The 23308-nt window shown below is 44.6% G+C and overlaps 1 protein-coding gene across 1 annotated transcript in view; it reads right to left on the bottom strand.

The window, feature by feature from the left end:
• The window catches only part of JAG1 (jagged canonical Notch ligand 1), a 37091-nt gene extending 14695 nt beyond the window's left edge, over positions 1–22396 (bottom strand). The window contains exons 1-5 of the mRNA XM_056486357.1: positions 21990–22396; positions 20860–21165; positions 10171–10222; positions 4562–4816; positions 3553–3613 (exon numbers count right to left, since the gene is read on the bottom strand). Coding sequence (XP_056342332.1) covers positions 3553–3613; positions 4562–4816; positions 10171–10222; positions 20860–21165; positions 21990–22061 — 746 coding nt within the window. The 5' untranslated portion in view covers positions 22062–22396. The remainder of the gene's footprint in view (positions 1–3552; positions 3614–4561; positions 4817–10170; positions 10223–20859; positions 21166–21989) is intronic.
• Positions 22397–23308: the final 912 nt, after the last annotated feature.

The raw sequence follows: 23308 nt of genomic DNA on the forward strand, positions 1-23308 counted from the left end.
CGGCCTCCTGACAAAAGAATAACTGTTCTGAGAAAACCAGCATGAGGCCATTCAGCACAATAATACTCTTTTGGAGCCTCATATAAATGTGGCAGAGAGGGTGGGTGTGCACTACAAATCAATCTCTGGACTTTGACAGGGTGCTTTATAAATTGAGGGGGGAAGAAAAAGTTAGTGGAAACAATAGTTATCCAGAGATCCTCATGAATACAAGGTTCCAGGCATTTCAGCCATGCTGGATTTGCAGGAAGACAAACAAAACCATAACCACCAACTCTGAGCCCTTGGCAAGGCAGCAGCAAAACATAAGGAGTTCCCTGCTCTATCAGAAGCCACCCTTATTCTGAATAGAGAGACACACACAGAGCCTGTATGGACTGGGCCACAGTCAGGGGTGGAAGAAAGCAGCAGGGCAGGATTTTACACGTGTTCAAAGATCAGCTGTTGGGTGTGTTTCTGAGTTTGATTTATGCTAATAACCTCTTTTCAGGGAATAACTAGATCATATCCAATTTTGAGAAACACTAATGTCTCAAGAATTTACTACTATTTGAATTCTTTATTGTCACCATCAATGAGCTACCTGAATTCTCTACTTGAAAGGAAGATGTTCTTTTAAAGTAAAGCCCCGTTAAGAGAAAGCTTATTTTGGCTTTCATTTAGTTCTCACCAGAAAGAAAGACCAAGGATCCTTCAAATTAAAGTGGATCTATAGATAGAAACAAGCAAAACAAGCTGAAAATGAAAAGCAAGGTCTTTTTGAGGTACTGTATTTCATTAACAGGCCCTGAGAGTAATTGATCAGCAGCAATTATGCACTAAGCTGTCACTAAATTATGAAAACAAACCTCAGCTCTACAGAAGTCAGCTAAGCTTTCTATTTGTAAAACCCCCCACCATTCTTCTGCTGGCAATTTCTTCTCATGGGAAAAAGCCAGAAGGATCTATCCAATGGATAAGCACACACAGCCAGTGGTAAGTCCGACTTCCCTTCTAAAAATCTCAGGTGACAAACTGCATCCTAATTAACTTACTTTCTTTAATAGCTATCACAATAGCAGCCTTTTCAAAGTCAATGGGAAATTCCTATTAGTTTGTGTGTTTAAAAAAAGCCAGTCAGTGCAAAGAACATGAAAAAAAAACCCCAGATAAGGCAAAATAACCTCCCTTAAGTAGCTCTTGGAAAATCCTTCTCTATAGGGCATATAATGAGAATGCACAACAATCAAAATTTAGAACCAGACCCTTTTAATTTGTATTGCATTCAAAGCAGCTTGCCTGTGAGCTTGCACACAACCAAACTAGGGGACCTCACCTGCAAAAGCAGGTATCCAAGTGGAGGATTTTACTCCTGTCAAATCAAAGTGGTGGTGGGTTTTGTTTTCTTTAGAACAAGTGTAAAGAAAGCAGAATAATTAAATAATTAAATAATCCCACAACACCCAGGAAAAAATAAATTCATGAGTTTTAGAGCCAAAGGTACTACTTCAAATATCAGCTTCAAAAACATAACAAAATTGGATAAGGCTATGGGCATTAAAGAAAAAAAAAAAAAAGGGATATCGATTCCAGAAAAAGATTCCCAGTAAGAACTCGTGTTTAATAATATGTATGCAGCAGTTTCTCATGAGAAATTTAAAGTTAAGTTTCCTTGTATAGTGATTCATGAGTAAAAATGGTTTAGTTGGCTGGCCTGCATTGAAGAAAGTGACTGGCAGTGAAAGGGAAAAGGATATTTTAAGAACGTTTGCAAGTTGTCTGTTGTACCAGAACACAGAGCAGTTTCTGCTCGGATGTTATTTTTAAACCCTGTTGCATTTGTAGCATACAGGCTATATGACTCATCAAAACTTAAAAGAAAATAAAATCTTGTTTCTGTGTTCACTTTAAAGATAGTGGTCTAACTTGGCAAGCAGAAGTTATCTGAAAGCACCAGAAGGACAGCATTGTTTCAAGACTATGCAAATCAAGTGTGGGAAAGTTGCACCTTAAGTAAATAAGAGCACTAGTGCATGTCTGGGCAGTGAGTGGGAGGCAACAGACTTAGAAAGAGAAAGGGAAGAAAAAAAATCTGGAAACAAAGCCTGTTGTTCTGACTAGGAGACAGCAACCCCTACAAGGCATGTTTATTCTGATGACAGCAGCACAAATCACTGGTAGCCCTGACTGATATGCTCCTCTCACCATCTGGCCCCCGATACTTCCTACTACTTGTTAGCCTTTTTTTTTAATTAAAAAAAGATTTAGATTTGTTGTTCTGGGGGTTAACCAGCTTATATCAGCACTGCTAAACATTAAAATCACAGGACAAGTGACAACAGTCCATCCCCTGGCTGGGCTTTCACTTTGCCATGGCTCTGCGAGGATGAAAGGTTATTTCCCACCTCACTTTCAGATGGGTCCTTGGTAATTTTTTTTTTATTTGTTTTGAAGTGTGAAAATGAATGAGAAGCAGAGAAAATGAATATACCACTATGGCTATCTAGGCTGAATTCTCATAGAACAGTCTGTCAGACACTCCAGATTCAGTTCCTGTTGGAACTCTAGCTCAGCGAGCAGTCCACTTCATGCAAAGGTTTCCAGCAACAGAGAATCCACCAATATGCTTGTTAGGCAGAAAAATTACTTTCTATTCCTTCAAACTTCTGAGTCTTATTCAGGAATACCCAAACTTCACTTTTAACCCTTCCTACACAGGATCAAAATCATCATTTTTGTAACCTCAGAAGCTCTCAGTTGTAAAGAGAAATGATAAAGGGTTACATGCAGCAACTTGGAACCTGTCTGTTGATAAAGAATACTCACATTTAATATCCACTACCCCTCTAAGGGTAAGGGACAAGACTTCCCTGTGCTGTAAATACATGCTGCATATTTTAAGGCATTCCAGATATTTAATTGTTGGGTTGTGGATAAAATCTGCTTTCCATTGTGTCCTTGCCAGGACAGAGGGACTTCAAAGCACAGCAACAAAATTCGGCATTCATCAGAGCCCACTGACAAGATTTCATCCCAGCCATTAACCTCTCAGCACTTGGAGCCAGGCTCACAATGGGAAAGGGACCCAGAGATTCAACTAATCCCATTCTAAAGAATGCTTGACTTTTGCCTACTGATGGAAGAAACCAGGGGGTGGGAGGGAAGAAGGGGGAAACACTGAAAGGGAGAAGAAGAGAGAAAAGCCACACTGTACTTCAAGCTTGGAATTGAAAAAGCCTGTTAATCAGGCTGTTGGAAAAAACATAGCCACCAAACATTTGCACTATTTATGCAGCAACAATTAGTTAGTGCTCATTAGGCAGCATTCACGCGATTTATCCCATACCCCCCTCTCCCTCAGTGCCACCATTTCACAAACCAAAAGCTTCTTAAAATTACCAGTGCATTAAAAGCCTGCTCCCCCTTATTCTGGGCAAGTCAGCATGAATAATGTGTCTTGCTCAAAACCACAACTTCCAAAACGCCCTCCCTCCCCACTCCTATTGTGTTTAGCATCACTTGTTTAATTAGTTGGGGAGGAGTGGGGGGAAAGCAAGGATAGGAAGCATTTACCTGCACTCTCCTGGAATTGTGCAAGAACCATGCTTGGGGCTACATCCCTGACGACAAATAGCTGTTAAAACAACAAAAAAGAAGAGTATCAGCACGCTGCCCGCTTCCGGCACCCTCACGCTCATGGGAATGTTCTAATCTGCAACCAGCATCGTAATCCTGCTGAATCCAAGCTTTTAACAAGTGTCTCCCACCAAGTCTACCAGAAGGAAAACCAAGGTAGGTGTCTCCCTGGCATAGGAAATCTATCAGCTTTTCCTTTCTGTAGGAAATCTGTTCCTCTGACTTTGCACAGGAATCGTTCCTAGAGCTGTTTTTATGTGAGAGAAACCATCTTGCCTTGGAGAGCTCAAGTCACTTGGAGTTTACAGGTTTCCTTTGTCTTTTGCAGGTCATCTGGGCCACTCTCCCTGGCTTTACACCTGATTCAAAGCAGCTTTTAACTACTCTGGATTTAGTTTTGACTGTGTCTCTGAACAGACAGGATATCAAGATGAGCAACAATGCAAATTACAGGTTAACTCAGTCATTAAGACAGGCTGATATTCTGTTCTTAAGTCCTGCTTTCTCCTTCCCCAATTACTTAGGTAGCAGCCATTCCCTAATAAACATGTTGAACATGATCTCAGGTGGAACAAACAAGCCTGGGACTTTTCAAACACCAAAGCTTTACACTTGCCAGGTCAGCTTTAAAACAAGTCTCTCCTTCCTGCTTGTCTTGAAGTTCTGCACCAAAGGGGAAATCCATTTTGAAGTCAGCAGCAGAACTCCATTGAAGTCAGTGGGCTGGGTTTTCTTCCCAAGGGCAAAGATGTGGATAATCAGAGAAAGAACACATCTGCTAAGTGCCCAGTACTCTCTCCAAGACTTCAGTACAAGGCAGAAACTACTCTTCTCCTACCCCCTGCTCTCTGTGTAAAGACAATCTGACCACCGAATGCAGCCTGGCTATAATGCCCTCACATCCCTCCCACGCCATTGGTCTGCAGGCTGAGCACTTGTCACAAACCTTTGTTGCACTCTGGTCCCATCCAGCCTTCCAAGCAGGTCTTGTTGCCGTTCTGGTCGCAGGTGTGGTGAGTGAAGAAGTCATCTCGGGGCCGGCAGAACTTGTTGCAGCCGAAGCCGTAGTAATGCTCTGCGCAGGTGACTCGGATCTGGTACTCAAAGTGGGCAGCTCCTGCGTTGTGCTTCAGGGTCTGCCACTGCCGGCTGGGGTTGATCATGCCAGAGTGGGAAGCCTTCTCAATAATGCGGTCGGGGTCTGCAGGGCACAAGGGTGTCAGAGTTACAACTGCCTGTAGGTCTCCTCAGTAACTCCCACATCACAGGAAGGCTCTCTGAGGCAGCCAGCTGGTTTTATTAATTTTCTGTTTTAGACAGGCAGATAAGGCTGCCCTGGAGCTACAAACCATTAACTGAAACACACATGCAGCATTATCAAACTGAACAAAGCTTGAAATCAAAAGGGACTGTTCAGTTACTGCCAATCACTTATCCCTTTTGCAGTGTAAGGGCATCCACTAAGAATTCATACAGTTCACGACTAAAGAAAATTCAGCTTCAACAGACTGGTACAAAATGTGTTTTCCCCTGCTTCTCCATTAATGGCACTAGTTTTGTTTTCAACTGGAGCATTTACAAAAACAACATACTACAATAGCCTAATAAAGCCATGTCTACAGGCTGAACAGCCTTTTCCTTACGTGCAAACACTAAATTAAAAACTACCAACTCCAGCATTCAGATGACATTAGCAATCTCACCAGATTTTGGCTGAGAAATACCACGAAAGTCCTGTCAGATGGCAGCTGAGAGTACAAAGTCAAGACAACCAAACAGAAGACTCAAACTACTGCATCTATATGATATAGATCCCTTTCCTCTCTACAAAGCATTTCAAAGTTTAGGTTTGCACTTAACATTTAGATCTAGCAAAAGTCTTCTGGCTTTCAGAGCAATACAACTGTCTAAATTATGGCTTGAAATAATAATATTTCACATTTGCTTGGAACATTGTATATATCTGTGGTATTTCACTTTGTAGTCCAGGTCTTGTGACTTAAACGATCTGACACTGCCTTACGACCTGCTGCTACCCAGCACTTGACTGCTGAGTGAAAGTTTATCATAAAACAGCCAAAATATCCTCACAGGCTGAGTTCAAAACCAACAGTGAGTACATGGAAGCATAATCCAGACAGGAGAATTTGAGGTAGAAAGGCAGTTTGCCAATGATGTGTTAGCACCGTGTGAAGTACTGGCACCTCTGAGTGTTAAGAATTAAAATGTACTGATGTGCTGCTTGCTCTTCCAACAACTACAAAAGAACCTTCTGGGATTTTACAGAAGGCAGAGCTGAAGACTAATGAAGTTGCTACTAAAGCCTAAGATGACACATAAGCAGTTTTTAATCTAAGATACTTTTAAATGTATTCCTAAGGACCTTTGATTTGCAGCTTTCAAAAAAGGGCTTCCCAACAGGCTTCTCAAGCCTCAGATACCCATTCTGGGTCCACCACTAGGTCCTGCCTGCTTGTCAGCAGTTTGGAAAGAAGTCAAAGGCTCTTGCTGCACAACCACACTAGAGTGTCAATACTCAGACATTGTGAGCATTTGCCCATTTTTGGGGGTATTTGGGACTTGAGACTACAGCATTCATTATGTGTTTACAGTGTGAAATTAAGGGCAACAGCTTACTCACCTTCTGGTATTTCTGGTTCTATACTATTTTCCATTTAAATCAGTTTTTATTATTCATTGGCACTAAGCCCCCAACTCCACAGCTATGTGTCAGACTTTCAAATGCATGCAGGCCTTTATTAATTTAAATCCCATTCACAGGTAATGTGGATGCCTAAGGACCTTTCCATACTGGTACATCCAGAGCAATATCATGTTCTGTGCTGTGCAGGTGTAAGGCTCTTAGATCTCATCAGCAAGATTATTGACTAATTCTAAGAGGTACTTAAGCAGATGCATATCTGCTCATCTTGAATGGGAATAGTCTGGCAATTACAGTTCCACTCATGCGTGCTGGAGATGGCTCTGCTGCACTTGCCAAGATTACACTCCATCCACAGCACAGCTGGGAAGCAAAGCCACTTCCCCAAACACTGAGTGTGCATGAAGACATCCTGCTCCTTGTGAGTAAAACTACTTTATCCTCTCCTGTAAGTGGCAGAAGAAAAGGAGAATGACACTCAATTTAGTTTTGCAAACCAGCTCCCCCGACCTCCACCCCCACACTCATTCTTGCTTTTCCAGTCTTTTCCTGTTCCCCCTTGGGAACATACCACTGACAACTATTTCAGTCCTTGGCACCAGAAAGGGAGTTGCCTTGAAAAAGTGATCCTTCCCTTTGCCTCTGCTCTTTCATTCTTCTCCTATCTGCCAGCTCATTAGGAAGCTTGTCCTTGCTGTATGTCTACGACATCTCACTTCAGCCACCAGCTCTTTGGAGACCTTAACCACAGGCTGAACTCAAACAGAAATATCCTTTTAAGTCCACTGGACTTTATTTTTTTCCAGGTGCTCAGATGAAACCCAGCTGCAATTTCACTCTGGATCATGGAAAAAATGTCTTCCATTGGATACACATTTTAAAACTACCCCCATGCACCTGAATTCAAGTGTAGTCTCACAGGTTTAGGCTCCCTTTCCATTAGCCATCACCCACAGTTTTCACAATGAAGCTCTGGCATGTTCCTTCTTGCACAAAAACTCCTCCACCCTCGCCTATTCCCACCTGTCAGTGTGCACTTACACAAGGGTGCTGACCCAGACTCCAGGGGAGGCATTGCAACAACCCTGCCATTCTTAGCCTGCACCAGCCACCGTTTCAGTTTTATAGGAAGCGATCCCAACACAGCAGAATGGTTAAGTAAATAAAAAGCAGCAGCCAGCCAGGCTTGAGACAAAGGGATCTTCTGAACTCCACTGCCTTCATCTGACTCAGAAGCCCATGCTTTGATAGAAAGGTTAGAGGAAGCATTAACCCATTGGAAATTGATGAAGTGGAAGAGAGAGGCTTTCTGCACATCTCGGGCTTCCGCTCCACACTTCACTGTCATAGAGACTTTGTTGGTTTTATTCACTTCTTGTGGCTACACTTCAAAGCTATAAATCTCTCTTTTTATTCAGTGGGCAACTGTATCAAAGCTTTTAGACACAAGGAAATGAGCTATTTTGACTGCCCACCTTTGCCTTTCAGTGCTCCAATGTCTGGAAATTATAACTACGCAGCATCAGGAAGCAAAAACAACAACAGAAAAAGGCCAGACTCCTCTGAGCAGTTTGGGTGGCCAAGGACAGCACAGTTATTTTTGAAAGTCTTTGTTTCAGACAACTTCCAGCTATGGCTTGGTTTACATTGTGCTGAAGTCTCTTATGCCCGCCTGGAATTCACATGCAACTGATACCAGTAATTTACAATAGCTCTTTGACATAGTTTGAGATGCAATGTCAGCCCATTAGCTTTATGTATGAAGCAACAGTAGCAAGATGGCAACCAGACAAGAACCAGAGTAAGAAAACCATTTGAGTTGAATCTTGGCTCCAACAAAGCACGATTCTCATCAACTTCAACAGGGCCAGAATTTAACTGCAAGCCACTCTTGGAAGTGAGACAAGAGAGAGTATGTGGTAAAGAGAACGTAGGAGGAGTGGAATGTAGAGGGGGGAAGGAAGCATCCACTCGAGGATCTTCTAACAACTGCATTGATCAGAGGATGCTTTCAGAGCTATTGAAAAGTCACACAAGGCCTACTAAACCCGCTTTTATTGCTGAGAGCTCTCATGGGGTCTTTACAATTCAGTGGCAATTAGGGCAAAAGAAAATCCTGGACATCAAAAAACCCCACTCTTCACATTATATGATGACAATTGTTTAGTTCTAATTGTTTTCTTAACTAGTGCTTCAAGCCTTACTCTGCAGCCCTGGGAAAGCTGACTAAGTCAAGCCATGCAGCACAAAGGAGAAGTTTTGTGCAGTGCAGCCACTGAAGTGACCTACAGATGGCTAAGTGACAGCAAAGCTGGAGCAGGAATGCAGATCAAGAACATATGCAAGAACATGTCTGCACTTGGCCAAATGCACTGCTGAGAAATGAGGCAATTTTGTCTGAAGACAATTGTACTTCCAGAACATGAAAGCAAAGAAAGGGTTCATTGTGTAGCTTTGGAAATGCAGTTGTTTCATGAAAAAAGATGAGCTCTAATAATAGTAAAAGTGGTAGAGACCAGTCTGAAAAAACTCTCAGATCCTACTATAAACGAGACTTTCATTTTGAGTTCTTCAATTTTTAATACTTGACTGCTGCTGCAGCATCTACTTTCTTCTCCTCCATATAACACACTATATCCAAGAAATCTCCCAGCCACTGCTCTGTGACTGTGCTGGGGTTCAGTCTGAAATCACAGGTACTGCAACAGTGCTGAATGAGGCTGGCTGTGGCTATCCCTGACAGGCCACATGATTATCTCAAGCAAGAACCACTTTTCTGGAACAAGGAATTAATAGGACATCTCACATATACACTTAAAAAAATATATAAGGAGCAGATCTGCTCCTTATAGAGTAGTTCCCAAGCTATGCACTCTTCACCAATTAAAACACAGAAGCACAGCACTGTGCACACTTCTACAAAGCCTTTCTCTCACGAGCCCATTTCATTCCTGCACGGCTGCCACCTTGGCATTCCAAAGCAGACTGCAAAAAGCTGCTGTAAGATTTCTGTAAGATGGACCACAGCAGTGCTGCTTCCTTGCTGGAGGAAAAGGCCTGTTGTGTCAACAAAAGCTTTATGAGTTCAGATTCACACTCTCTCCTGTGGCTTTTACCACACACACTGTTAACACCCTAAGTTGAAATAGAGCTGATTTTGCCTACCTCCTTCAGCAACAGTAGGCAAAAAGCAGAACAGCTCATGTGCCAAGAGACCCTGTACAGCTTCCTCTAGCCACGGGAAAAGCTTAGCAGAATGTTTCTGAAACCAACCAGAGACATTCCAGGAGAAAGATCCCCACCCTTGATTTTCAGCCAGTTCTACCAGGTGGTGTCTGGTAAATATTTTTTCAGCCCCTGCATATAAACCCCCAGACATCCAACTCCCAAGGAGGAGCTTGTAGTAACTGCTACTTCTCATCTACAGTCATTAGAAGGATATTTATATCAAGTCTTATGCAGATTTTGAAGTTTTTTTCTTTTTTTAAAGCAGTACATTCAGTTTTGAGAAGTACTTTGTTTATAGAGAGGTCTCAGGTGAACAAGACTTCGTTTTCCAAATATTATTCCTAATTAAAAAGACTAAAAAAACCAAACAAAACCTGAAGAAATCCCTTGGCTTTTACTCTCCCAAAGGAGAAAGAAGGAATTAACAGCATCTATTTATAGTCATCACACTGTTGGTGCCTAGGTGAGTGAGCTACTCGCCCTCTGCAGGCACTGTGAGCGAGACAGGCTGCTGCAGAGCCTGGAGGAACTGCTCCAAATTGTTTGGGGAGAGCTTTTCCCTCTCCCTGTGCTCTAACAGCAAGCTGGTAAGGCTCCCAGAGGCCTTTCAGTGCCTGGGACACAGAGGTGTGAGAACCAAATAAGGCAGAGGAAGGAATACTTACTCGTGGAGTTATCATTGTAATCCCATGCCTCAACAAGCAATGTGTAGGATCTCTGCAAAAGAGAAAGAGGAGTTAGTTTCAAAGCCACAGATAACTAAGGGGAAAAAAAACAAACCTGGCAGCAATTTTAATTAAAAAGAAAAATTCTGGTCTCTGGCCCAAAGCAGATACTTGAAAACAGAAATAGGTAAAAGATTATGCTTGAGACAAACATGATCTCCTTGAAATCCCGTAAGCTACCTTATCCAGTCTGACTTAGAGGACCTTTCACCTTGGATAGCTCATCTTTGTCATCATTAAAGCATCTTATGTACTTAACTGGGAAGTACAGCCTTGGACACTGCATCCAGCTGAAATAAATAAAGCATGTGGGACAACTGCATAGGGCAGACAGAAAGCACTGGGATAGCACAGCAGCATCAAAAAACCCCAAACCAAACCCCCACTCTCAAAAACTGCTTCAAAAGAATTTTAGTTACAGAAAAATAGTCTTGATGTCCCTTCCCCCAGCCATCCTGAAAGCAAGAAGTGTTGCTAAGATTACTGTGCCCTGCCTTGACAGCACAATCTCCAGGGACTGTGCTTTTCAGCACCCCCTTTGAAAGCTTTGTCTGCATGAGGGCCATCGCAGCTCCCACAAGTATCAGGTAACCGAGGGCAGAACTGATGGATATGGGAAGGGGGTGGGGTGAGAGAGAAGCACTGTAAAACAAAGGCTAAGATCAGCCTCTTTGGAAGAGTAGGGAAAGGGAAGCTGCACTATCCACCCGTGTCACTTTTACAGATGCTCCAAGCTGCCAATGAGCTCTGTAGCACTCCAGCAATAATAATCATGAGCATAAACTGACTGAAGTGACTCCATGGGCTGGAAGGATGCCAGCTATTACATCTAAGCCACCTTTATCTTCAATCCTAACTTGAGAACAAGACCCATTAAAACATCACCTCCTCCTCCAGCTCTACCCCGAGATATTATTATCCAGGCTGTATCTTTCAAAGTTGCCATTTAGCCAGACATATCCAAACTTACACAATGATTAAAAACCAAAACAAAACACCTCCTCTCCAGAAGGGGGGAAAAAAAAAAAAGCTGAGGAAAAATAAGCAAAAAATATGACTTGCAAAGTAACAAATATAATAATAACTACAGATAAGGCAATAAATGTAACATCTTTCTGGAGAGCAGAACAATAACAGTATAAACAAAAATTCTGTGAAGAGTTTTGATGCTTTGCCATAGCAACTGTGCATTGCAAGGTTTATTTCTCCTTAATTGTGTCCAGTCACAGGCTGCTTATTTGTGGTCTGCAGTGCTTCTCACCCTCTCTGTAACAGAGACCAAAATACAGTTCTGAGAGTGAGCTGCTACAAGGTGCACAGGGGTAAGGCAGACCTCAGATTTCTGAGGAGGAGAAGAAACAAAAAAGGAGGAAAGAAAAAAAAAAAAGAGAAGGAGAGTTGGAGCAGAGTGCTTTCTCACGACTGGACACAGCATGAGCCTCTGAATGAAAACCCAGTTTGTGATGGACATCAGCTTGCTGTATAGCCTAAATATGTTTCATATTCAAAGCAGACCAGGATTCCATTCTGTTCACTGATAACTGTGGGAAAATGCTTCCAAAAGTAAGCAAAGCTGGGCAAGCCAAGACATGCACCCAAACTTCTCTGCAGAGGCTCCATTGGCCTGAGCCATTTTTGGTTAATATTTCATTAAAAGTTATATGTTACTTGTTTCTATTCGAGACCAAGTCTGACAACTTGAAAAAACTCTGAAAATCAAATAAACCAAAACGCAACTCAATCATCGAACACTGCTTAAAACAGATTTAAGAAGTCCTTGCACAAGTCAGTGGCAGAAAAAAAAAAAAAAAGAATCAAAACAAACAAACAAACCCAGAATAGAACTCCCAAGCCATATTACAGATGCAGATTGCACTATCTTGGGTGCTTCCTCAGTGGTTTAATTACCAACATTAAGCAGCACAAGCTCAACATGTTACTGCAAGCTTGACAAAAAATATTATGATATAGAGAATGAATTATGGCAACTAGCACTACTTCCAATAAAGTTAAGGATGTTTTCCTTTCGGCCTTGCATAATTGTTTTGGAAGATATTTTGTCTAAACTCATAGCAACAGTTCCCTGCTGGTTCTCAGGACTGTTTACCAACACACCTAGCCCTTAAGGAAAGGAAAGGCTGAATCCTAGCTGTGAGTGCTACTGTTGCTAGATACTTGTGTGACCACTTTCCACTACCACACAGGAGTTTGTTTAAAAGAGAGGAGATGCTTCAGCTGAACTGGATGGAAACTAAATGCAGGGAGAACAGACCTACCCCAGCAATTCCCTTGTCCCCTCTCATTTCGTCTGAATATTTTAAATGAAGAGTCTCTGTCCTGAAAAATAATGGCATTTGATTGCTTGGTTCTGTCCCTCTCAGCATGGGGAAAAGACCAAAAAAACCCAAGACTTTGTGTTCAAAATGGGACACTTTTAAACAAAAGCCACACAGACACCCAGAGCCTCACACCAGTAGCAAACCCCCTTCAACAATCCAACTATCACATACCTCTAGCTAATTCCCTCAGCCCCCCCAAAAAGCAGTTCTGTGCAAAGCTGCACTGTTGAGATTTTTTAGAAGTGCATATCATCCCCACTCTATAGATCAAGGATTCAGATATCTCAGGAATGACTGCTTACAGTGTGGAGGTTTAAGTTTTCCCATGCCCATAGATGACCTCTGCCCATCTTCGAATAAATATATATATCCAGACACAAGAATTCCACATCATGCACCTTATTCCATCAAAGCAATGTCCTAGGCAACAAGGCAGCAGTGAACTTTCCAGAGTCACACTCAATTAGCCACTGTAAACCTGAGCTTGACCAGAAGGCAGGGATTCTGGCTTCAGAGGAAAGGCAGCTTGAAAGGAACAGCAAGTCCTGTAACTTTGCAGATCAGCCCAGAGGACTAAAAGGCAGCACAGTCAAATTTAAGCAAAACTTCCTGAGTTAAGCTAGGAGAGGATGGAAATGGTCAAGTTCACACTCCATGAAACAAAGCAAGCATTAGTGTGCAAGAGCTGTTTTTCTCAGTGACAAGACACTGTCTTGATCCATTGATAGTACAGCTCAAGAGACTGAAGGCTCAAAACTCATCAGAAATTGTCCCTTTTAAGGATCTCAAAGGGCAATGGAACCTCCTTTCTGGTTATTTAAATGAATCCTGGCAGCTACAGGTAAACAGGTGTTTAAAGCTCTCTGCTTGATTACCTTCTTCCCTCCCTTCATCCAGACATCCACCCAAAAGAGGTGCTTTTGTACTTTGGCTTCTAAAGGCACTCTGCAAGTCAGTGGGCCAGAGCAAGATTAAAACATCCAGCTCCTTAGCTGAAGCACTGCCTCCATTTTCAAAGGACTTGCAACTTGTCAAACTCCTTTCCCTCCTACCCCTGTGGTTAAAGCATGCAAGAGCTTTGCTGAGCATGTGAAACCATGACTAGACAAATGCAGTGGGAAGTTTTGCATCCAGAGCGCTGCTCCTGCTCCTCCTCTGCCGAACAAGGAGAGCAGGTTAAGCCCAGCAACCTTCTCCTCACTGCACAGCTGTGAGCACCAGCTTGAGAAGGGTCTGCATCCAGGCAGGATGGGGAGGACACTGGCACAGCAGGGGTCCAGCTGTGAATATGGGAGAGGGGAATTTAGGAGTGTTTCAGCATGCCCAAAGGCCAGGGAGGAGAGCAGCTCTCAGCAGGGTTAAAGCTAGCCACAAACTCACTGATGTTTCTCTGAACATCACCAGGACTGTCACTTGGGCACCCTGTCACTGCAGAGATGCATCACAACATTGTGCTGTGGTTGGTCAATTTTGACCATGAATATCCTTCAAAGGAGTTAAAGGCAACTGGTTCCTCACCCAAAATGTGAACATGCTCCGGAAAAGGAGGAAAAGCACCTAACCCTCTTAACCTTTTGTGAAATGGAACATCATCAGGAAGCTCTTCTTCGGGACAGCCTACGTAAGGACAAGGCAACACCCTGCAAAGCTGTTACTACCTCAACCCTGTGAAATAAACACAGCCCAAGCAATCTCATGCCCCAGAGCCTATGGCCAAGAGCTCGGCTGAACCCCGAGCAGGCAGCCCAGCCAAGAGCCTCATCAGAATATGCCCACACGAAAAGAGCTCGCTGCTCCTTTAGGCTTCATTCTGAGGAGCTGCTTTGTAGCTCTGAGTGCCAGTAAACCCTGCACTGCCACAGAAAGGGGACATGAAAACGAACTTAACCACATTAGCAGCTTCCAGGAGAGACCTGCCCCCCGTTCTGCCTTGGCACAGGGAAGGCAGCAGCCGGAGTCAAGACCTTCGCCGCGCTACAACGGCCAAATGATGAAGGACACAAAAGTACCGCTATCCAAACTATGCATACGCTTAAGCATCCAGTAAACCAGGCTGATCTCTGATCTGGCAAGCCTGCTGGAATAATGAGTATCCTGTGAATACATAATGTGCTGAAGTTGCCATTGTGTGAAGTAAGTCCATGGTTTGTCTGGGAGCCGAGCAATGCTGAGTCTACTGCTGCTTCCTGTTGCTTGTCCTGTATTAGCATTATTTTTGGATAGGCCCCATTATGTTCTGTAATCCTCACTGCAGTCAGTATGGCCACACTATTGTTCTTGGTTAATATTAGCAGTCAATGCCTCTGTCTGGGTGGCCGGACTACAATGTATTCCAATCATAAAACTAGCATGCATTAACAGGACAATGTACTGGGCACAGGGGGGAGACTTGGGGTCTTCCCTCCTCCCCTTCTTTAAAAAAGAAAAAAAAAAAAAAAAAACCAACCCAGTAAAAAAGGTATATAGGAGCTTCTTTTTTTTTCCTCTCTTTTCAAACTAATGATTTTAAGTGATCTCAGCTACCAGGGTGCTTCATACAACAGCAGCATTTTAATCAGCACCTTATCTAGTTACGGAGTTATTTTCTCACGGAGCCCCACTTGTCAAAGAGCAGCAGATAGGCCAAAATGTCAATGGTTGCTTTCAACCTTCCCCAACAAGCAGATTACCTGCCCTTATCAGCCCCCCTACCTGTTTAAAGCATCCCACTGATAATTAAATGCACCAGTTACAAAAGGGTGGCAAGGTTAATAGACAGAATACCTAGTAGCCAGCCAAGCAAAACAGTCAGGTTCACATGGAGCAAGCCTGAACAAGAAGCCTTTCTACTTATTTACCTAAGTGCCTAAGAACTGGGTTGAGCTGGTAAAGGACTCTGGATGTTTGACTATTTACAAACCACTTTAACCACTTCTATCCACTTTTTGCAGTTTCTTCTGAACACTACAAGAATAATGAGTGTAATTTACACTGCAGAACAGTGACCACAGAACCATGAGCTCCACAGACTAACAAGAAACAAATGCAACAGCTTCTAGTTTTGACATCTTTCCCCTGTGTTAAGACACAGGGGTTACCAGTTAAATTATTAGAACTGAGTCAATTAACATATAAAACTCCTGTTCATCAAGAGAAATTCAGAGGCAAGCTTAGTTTCAGTTTTCAAAACCAATCCTGTCATTTGTGTTATCTGCAGAGATACTTCTCCTTATCTACAGAGGAGCACTTCTAAGAACTGTAGCTTAAGGCTTTTGCTTTGCAGGGCATCACAACTCCATTAGGAGTGAAGTTGCAATCAGCAGTCAGACTCAAGTCCAGCAGCTCTAGAACCAGTTGACTTCTACTCCAGCCCACTGGGAAGCGATGTTTCCTTGAGTGAACTACAACTTTAAGCATAAAGCATCAATTTTATGCAATTCATTTTCAGCCATGCTGACTTCCAGCTGCATAAACAAGCTGACAGTGCTGGATGTGTGTAGCCTGAGAAAGTTTAGGAATAAGCTTCAGTGCCAGGCCCAATCCAGCTGCCACTGAAGTTAAACTGGAGCAGGCCTTTACTACAACAAGAACAAAAATTCTAGGAGCAGGCAAGATGAGGATTTATTTTTAGATATATTATGTTAATATAGTCAAATAGATTTACCATGAAGATGAAGCTCTGAACTGGCTGGAACATAAAAAAAAACAAAACTCTTTAAACATGTAAGAAGTGCAAAACCTCTGAATGGCTGCATCACTTCTCTCCAGTCCTGGGAAAAAAAACAGCCTTGTGATGCTAATTATGCTTCAGATGTCACTTAATACTCCCAGCTCCGTTTTGAATAGTAATCCTAGGCAAACATTACACTTTGAGTGCTAAGATTTATTCTTATATTATTAATTCAACAATAAATGACAGAGTATGGATTTGGTTAATATGCATTTTGTTATTATAAAAATTTCTTCTGATCTGCCCATGCTCCAAGATGACTTATCATGCATTGTTCAAGAAAAGCTTAAACAATATCTAGCATTTGCTTCTACAAGTTTTCATGAAGTTAACTGGAGGGAGAGAAGAAACAAAATCAAAAGCCAAATTTTAGTCTTATGACTGACATACTGGGCTTAAAGGAGAAAAAAAAAAAAAAGCAGATGAAGGTAGTGATATTTTTTCTCCAATTCAAAAGGCTGTTACTTTAATATCAGCTGCAGATTAGTATTTTGGACGTCTCTTGCGTCAAAAGAGGGAAAAAGTTCACAAAGCTTAAAAACCACTAGAGCCCTTTTACTATGTCTCTCTAGCCACAGAAAACAATGCCTACCCAGAAAACATATTTTACATCTTCAGGAATTAGGACCACTACGATTTGTCAAAAAAAGGGGCCTGGCTGACTATTTTTTTTAGGTTGACTATTTTTATTTTAAGGTTGAAATAAGACGTTCAAAACTTTTTAATTGTATTTTGTGCTAAACTCACTGAGATGCTGAAGGGGTTTTTTCCACCTCAGTAGTTTCCTGGTGTATTGGTGCAATAGGCCCCAGTATTAAATAATTACAAGGAGCATAATTTTGGGATAAACAAGCTGTTTGAAATTGGAGCCATGCATACCAAAGGAATTGCCAAGTTTGACCTTCTTACTCAGTCTTGCCAAACCCCCAAAAGATCTTTCTTTACATAAAAGCAAAGTTTAGTGTTAAGTTTTGCTTAGTTAATTGATGCTCAGCTCCCTCAAGGTGCAGCACACATCCCACTTGGGGTGCTCTAAAAAAGGCCAGAGGTTTGATTCATGTGAGAGAAGAGCATGTGTCTGCCTTGGAACAAAACTTGTTCAGACAGATTTTGACAAGTGGAACATGGAAACGCTTTTGTTCCACACTTTTTATACAGCTTCATAAAGCCAAGCTTGCCTGTCAAGAAAGTCAGTGAAGTCTCAAAATGAATGTAAGAAGCAAGCCAAGGTGCATTTTACCTTTTTTAAATCATCATCACTGTTGTTTCAATTTACTGAAGAATTACCAGCTACTGCAGGGGCAGCTTTCTGATCCATTCCAGTTCCTTTATGCTGGTCTGCTGCCCTGTTTCCTAGCAACTTACTCAAACCTTCCATCACTTAAATTAATTTATGGCCCACCATCCCCACACCCATTACTCACAGGGGTACATATCAAAACTGACAAGAGCAAACCCCAGAAGTTATTAATAAGACTCTGACACTTCAAATCTACATGACAACTGCAAGCTCCCTCTCACGGTACTTTTAACACACCCCATTCTCTCTCCTTTCTCTCCTGCATGATGAATAAAGGCCTCTAATGCAATACAACTATTTTTCACAAATGGCATAAGGGGGCAGCTTGACATGGGAAGAGGCTTTTTCTTTTTAATTTTTTAAGTAGTCAAGGCAACAACACTTCTGAATGTTACTGACTCAAGCTGGAACATCCAAGAAAATCCTCTGTCAGAGAGCAGAACACATTTCAGAGAAGGGCAGGAATTTTCAAGTGCAGTATGATTAACATTTTGGTCTTATTAACTCTACTATAATTTTCAGCTGAATGTATTCAAAGATACCTCTCATGCTCAGCCACATGAGTAAATGCAATGCTAATCTCAAGCAACAGTATTCAGGCACCTAAAGAGTTTTTAAGTTCTGAAATTTCAGCATCAGATTAGAGCTGACTAAATTAAGTTTACTACTTTATCCGTAGAGCTTTGAAAATGCCTGAAATGATTTGTGTACACAATTTTAGTACAAATAAGAGCTTTGCCACATTAGATATTCTTTTGTTCAAATGCCATTTGGAAGTCACAATGGCTAGCATAAAAGCTGTGTCCTCTGGAAGCTAAAGCTGGGAAGCAGGCTTGATAATTGCACACAGACTATCATCAGAGTCTCAAAAAGTGCATTTCTGCCTGGGAAAATGCAAGAGATTATTCCAAAATTCCAGGCTTAGGAAGCAAGTGTCTCAAGTTGTTGAGTTTCACCCATTTCAAAGGCTGAACTGGAGTTTTGCTGCTGCTGCTCTAGGATTCCAGTGCTGAATGAGATTCAGCAGGACAATAGAAGCATTTCTTTTACTAAGATGCAGGCAAGCTTAAGAGACTTCTCCCAGGGTCCCCACCCCCCCAAACCCACCCTCTACACACAGATTTCTCTTCTCAACCCTATGAAGAGAGTGGCTGTTAGAAGGAACATGTTTAGTTTTCACACCATTTTTATATGCATACATACAAATTCAAGGCACTCAGATTACTGGGAGCTAGGTTAAAAAATCCTTGATGTACCTGACTTCTCTGACAAAAGTCAAAATCTGCAACACAAGCACTACAGCTATTGGCAAAGCTTCAAATACCTCAGATTTTTACAAAGCCCTTTATCCCTTTGATGGCATATTTGATAACAGTTTTATCTCATTTCATGTTAGGGAAAAAAAAAAAAAAAAGAGAGAAAGAAAAGAGAAAGAAATAAAGGACAGACTTGTACTTCCAACAGAGAATACTTTTGTTAACTCTGCTATTGTACTTTGTAATACTATCTCCTTAAAAACGGAGACTTAATTTCTCCCTTGTGCCTCTTCAGCCCTCGGCATTGCAGAAGTCCCAGCTGACAGAGGCAGGTAGGAGGCAGCACAGGACACTTCAAGAACACATGGCTGCCTGCAGCACTTGGCGGCAGGACTACAAAGTGGGTGTCTACACCACAACTGGAGAAGGAATGCTTTTGGGGCGGGCTTTGCTCCCCTCCAGAAGAAGTCCAGGCCCTCCCAGCAACCAGTCTTTATCTGACCATGAAGGGCCAAGCTCTGGAGGGTCTAGGCATGCTTCCACCTCGCTAACAGCGATAGTGGCAGAGGATAGGAAATGAGATTCACCCCTCCCTTGCACGCACATTCAGGCCCTCCTCCCCTCCCAAAAATGACCTTAGGCATCTAGGTTAGGATGACTGGATTTACAAAACTGCTGAGCATCAACATACCCCAAGGCAGTTGGTAGGAAACTGTCTGCTCAGCGCCTTTGGAGAAGGGGTGTGTGGGGGGGAAACAGTTTTGTTTCCTAGGTGATCTCCAAATACAAGTTTTAGGAGCAGAAATTTGGGAGCTTTCAGCACTCATATCACAGCATCCCAAAAGCCAGCCAGGAGCCCCCCAGATCAGCCACCCCCAGCTCCTGCATGCAGCACTGCTGGGCACAAAAACCGTGCACTCCGGCCATCCCAGGTCATGGCACTCTTCCATGTCCACAGATCCCACGGCCCTGGAGCCTGCCTCTGTGGGTCTGTCCTGCCTGATGGCCATTATGGAAAGATGGTCCTCACCTTCTGTGCAGGGAGCTGAGGGTCCTCTGCAAAGCTCACTGACCATCAAAGCTTCAACCCTCCTGAGCACCCCAGAAGAAACAAGCAGCAGTGATGTCTGAGTATTTTTCCAGCCAACAACAAAGCAGGATCACTGATGAAGGAAGGGGTCAGCCATCCTCCATCTCTCTGTTCTGTAGGGCTCACCAGTATTTACTAGAGTGAACAACACTGGAAAAGTGCCTGGCAAAAAGCCCCACCTTCTTAAGCCACCGAGTTTTGCACACAACTAGAGGGAATCTCTGGACCATAGAGGCAGGTAGCCAGGAAAAGGTGCACAGCGGGGAGGAGTGAGTGAAGTGCACCAAAAGCTAAAGCCAGGCTTTTTTTCCTCAGTCTTTAGCTTCTGGACAAGAACCTCCAAACATAGCCAGCTTCCCCGGGAAGCTGGCAACTACTTCACCAAGAGCAGCAACAGCAGCTCCCATCCACATCGAGCAGCACAGTGAGATTTCCCCCTGGGAGAAGCAGGAAGCCTTCCCAAACACGCTCCGGGGAAGGAGGCCAGCTATGACACACACTTTTCACACGGGATCCCTCTACAGCCCCTAACCCACTGCTCTTCTGGCCTAAGCCCAAGACTTCACTGGTTAAGAAAAAAAGAAAAAAGAAAAAAAAATGAACTTCTGACCTTCTAAGTCTCAAGAGACTTATTCATGCTGTAAAGTGCAGAGATACTGGGTTTGCTTCCCTGACCCATTTAGATCCCCCTCACTGCACATCTGACTTTCAAATTTAACAGGCTGTGCATTGTGAGCCCCAGGGAACAAAAACAAAAACACCACTACATTTACTCATTTCTGTACTCCGGATTCCCGACGCTCTTGCCAAGATGCCTGCTCCCTCCCAAATCCTGATCCCTCTTCCCCTGGCACAAGAAGTCAAGAGTTCAGCTCACTAAGGACATCTCAAGCACCATCCAAGAGAGCAGAGCCAGAGCAGCTCAAGCAACTCACCGGCCAGGCGAAGCTGAAAGGGATAACGATCCGGTTCTTCTCATTATTCCGGCTGTACTTTAAATTGAAGGTATTCCCTCCGATGACAGGAGTGGATTTGGATCCGAAGCTGCAAGGACCGCCAGCAGTGACCCGCGATTGATACTCCTTCAGGCAAACTTTAAAATAGGTGTCACACTCGTCTCTGGTGCATTTTTTATCTCCTGGGTTTCGGGTGCCATCGCAGCAATTTCCATTTTGCAGTTCACCATTCACATTTTGCATGGATAAGATCTCCAACTCGAACTGTCCCGACGCTAAAGTCACCTGTTAATCCCAAGAAAGAAGCGAAGGAAAGAAACAAAACAGACAAACAAAAATAATAAAAAAAAAAGAAACAAGAGACAGGCAGTTACCCAACTTTTTTTCCCCAAACACAATCTACAACAACTCTGAAGACAGGAAAAAGTAATGTTAAGTGTGCTTTCAAGAAGCACATGCTTAATATTAAAAATAAAACAATGCCAACCACTTCAAGCTTTTCCCTATCAGACATTCTCGAGAAGGGCTCATAAATCAGCCCAACTAAATAACGCCATTAATGCCAAAAAACAACCTTAAGTGCCAGCTCCGGAAAAAAAAAAAAAAAAAAAATCAGAGTGAGGAAGGCTTCCAAATGGTTAGGAAATAAACCTAAACCGAACCAAGAGAAGGAGCAAAACGATGCAGCTCATAATGCACTGCTGGAAGGACACTCAGCCGCCCCTCTGCCTCCTCCGGGCTGCAGCTGAGCCCGGGGAGGCTGGAGCTGCCCAGCTGAGACTCAGAGCCCGCTCATTAATCAGCCCAGCAGCGCTGCTGTTCAGGTTATTAACAAAAGATAAAGTATAAAAAAATTTTAAAAAAAGAGGAAAAGAGGGGAAAAAAGTGATTTCAGGGGGAAAAAGCGGTTTGCAGTAACCGCATTTCTTGCTCGCGGGAATTCAGCCTTGCAGCAAGGAGCACTCCCGCGTTTGCCATCCCCTCCGAGAAGTTCGGGCAGCAGCTCCGCCGCCCGTGCGGGCTGTCCCAAACCCATCTCCCGCCAGCCGCACGGGAGAGCGCCGGGAGGGCGGCAGCGGGCTCCGGCCCCGCCGTGCCCAGGTACGTACCTCGGCCCGCAGCGCCAGGAGCAGGGTGAGGATGGAGCACGCCGCCGCGGCTGCCCGCCGGGGCGCACGCATGCCGCCGCCGCCGCCGCGCTGCCCGCCCGCCCGCCTGCAGGGCCGCCGCCGCTCGCTCCGGCTCGGGACGGGACGGGGAGGGCCGGGAGGGAGGAGGAGAAGAAGAAGGAGGAGGAGGAGGAGGAGGAGGAGGTGGAGGAGGAGGAGGAGGAGGAGGCGCTGCCGCTGTTGCTCCTGCTGCCGCCGCCCCGCTCTAATATACCGCGGCGCACCCGCGCCGGACAACGCCGCTTTTCAAGCGCTTTCAATAGCGCCCCGCTCTTCAATGCAAAGCAGCCCGGCCTCCTTTTATCCGCCTTATTCTCTCGCCTCCCCTCTTTTCTTTCCCTTTTCTTCTCTCTCTCCTTTTTTTTTTTTTTTTTTTTTCCTTTTTCCTTTTTTGTTGTTTATTATGGCGATTATTACCCCAGTCCTTTTATTTCTTGCGGCGGAGCCCTGGCCCCCCCGAGACACACACACGCACGCACGCACGCACGCACGCACACACACACTCACCCACTCACTCACTCACACACACGCACATGCAGCACACGCACCGCCCCGCAGCCGCCCGCCCGTCTGGGAGCGCCGCCGCCGCTCCGCTTCATCTAGCCCAGGGCGGCGGGCGCATGCGCCCATCCATATGCATGAGGGGGACAGCGAGGAGGAGGGAGAGAGGAGGGGAATGGCACGGGCAGGGCAGGTAGCAGCGGCGGGGATGGAGCGAGCCGCGGCTCGGCGGCTCCTCCGCCTGAGGGTCCGTCCCTCGGGAAGCGCCGCTCCGCCGCTGCTCCCAGCGCTGCCTGGAGCGGGAGGAGCGCTGAGGCGGCCCCGGCGCTCCCTCAGCGGCGCTCCCGGCTGACGGCTTTTCCCGCCTCGCCGCTCGCTGAGGGGACGCGCGGGTCCTGCCCCTGCTCCTCCTCGCCTCCTCGGCGCTGGTGGAAGGAAGAACGCAGCCTTTTGGGGGGCGCTTTGTGCGCTGTGAAGCCTTTCCCCTCACTGGCCGCCCTTGCCGCCCCGCGGTACCTGAGGCGGGACGCGGTGGGGGCGCTGCCGGGAGCGGGAGCGCCCTGAGGGGCGGGAGGCGCGGCCGGCCCGGGGCTCTCCCGTAGCCCGGCCAGCGGCTGTGCTGAGGGAAGCGGAGCTGGCAGTCGCCACCGTGCGACTCGCTGTGCCCGCCTGGACACGAGGTCGCGCCGCCGAGGGCTTCCCGCGCCTGGAGCGGGAGGAAAGGTCCCTCAGCTGATCAGTGGCGGTATCACAGCGCT

This window comes from Oenanthe melanoleuca, chromosome 3 (assembly GCF_029582105.1).
Source record: "Oenanthe melanoleuca isolate GR-GAL-2019-014 chromosome 3, OMel1.0, whole genome shotgun sequence".
Classification (NCBI taxonomy): Eukaryota; Metazoa; Chordata; class Aves; order Passeriformes; family Muscicapidae; genus Oenanthe; species Oenanthe melanoleuca.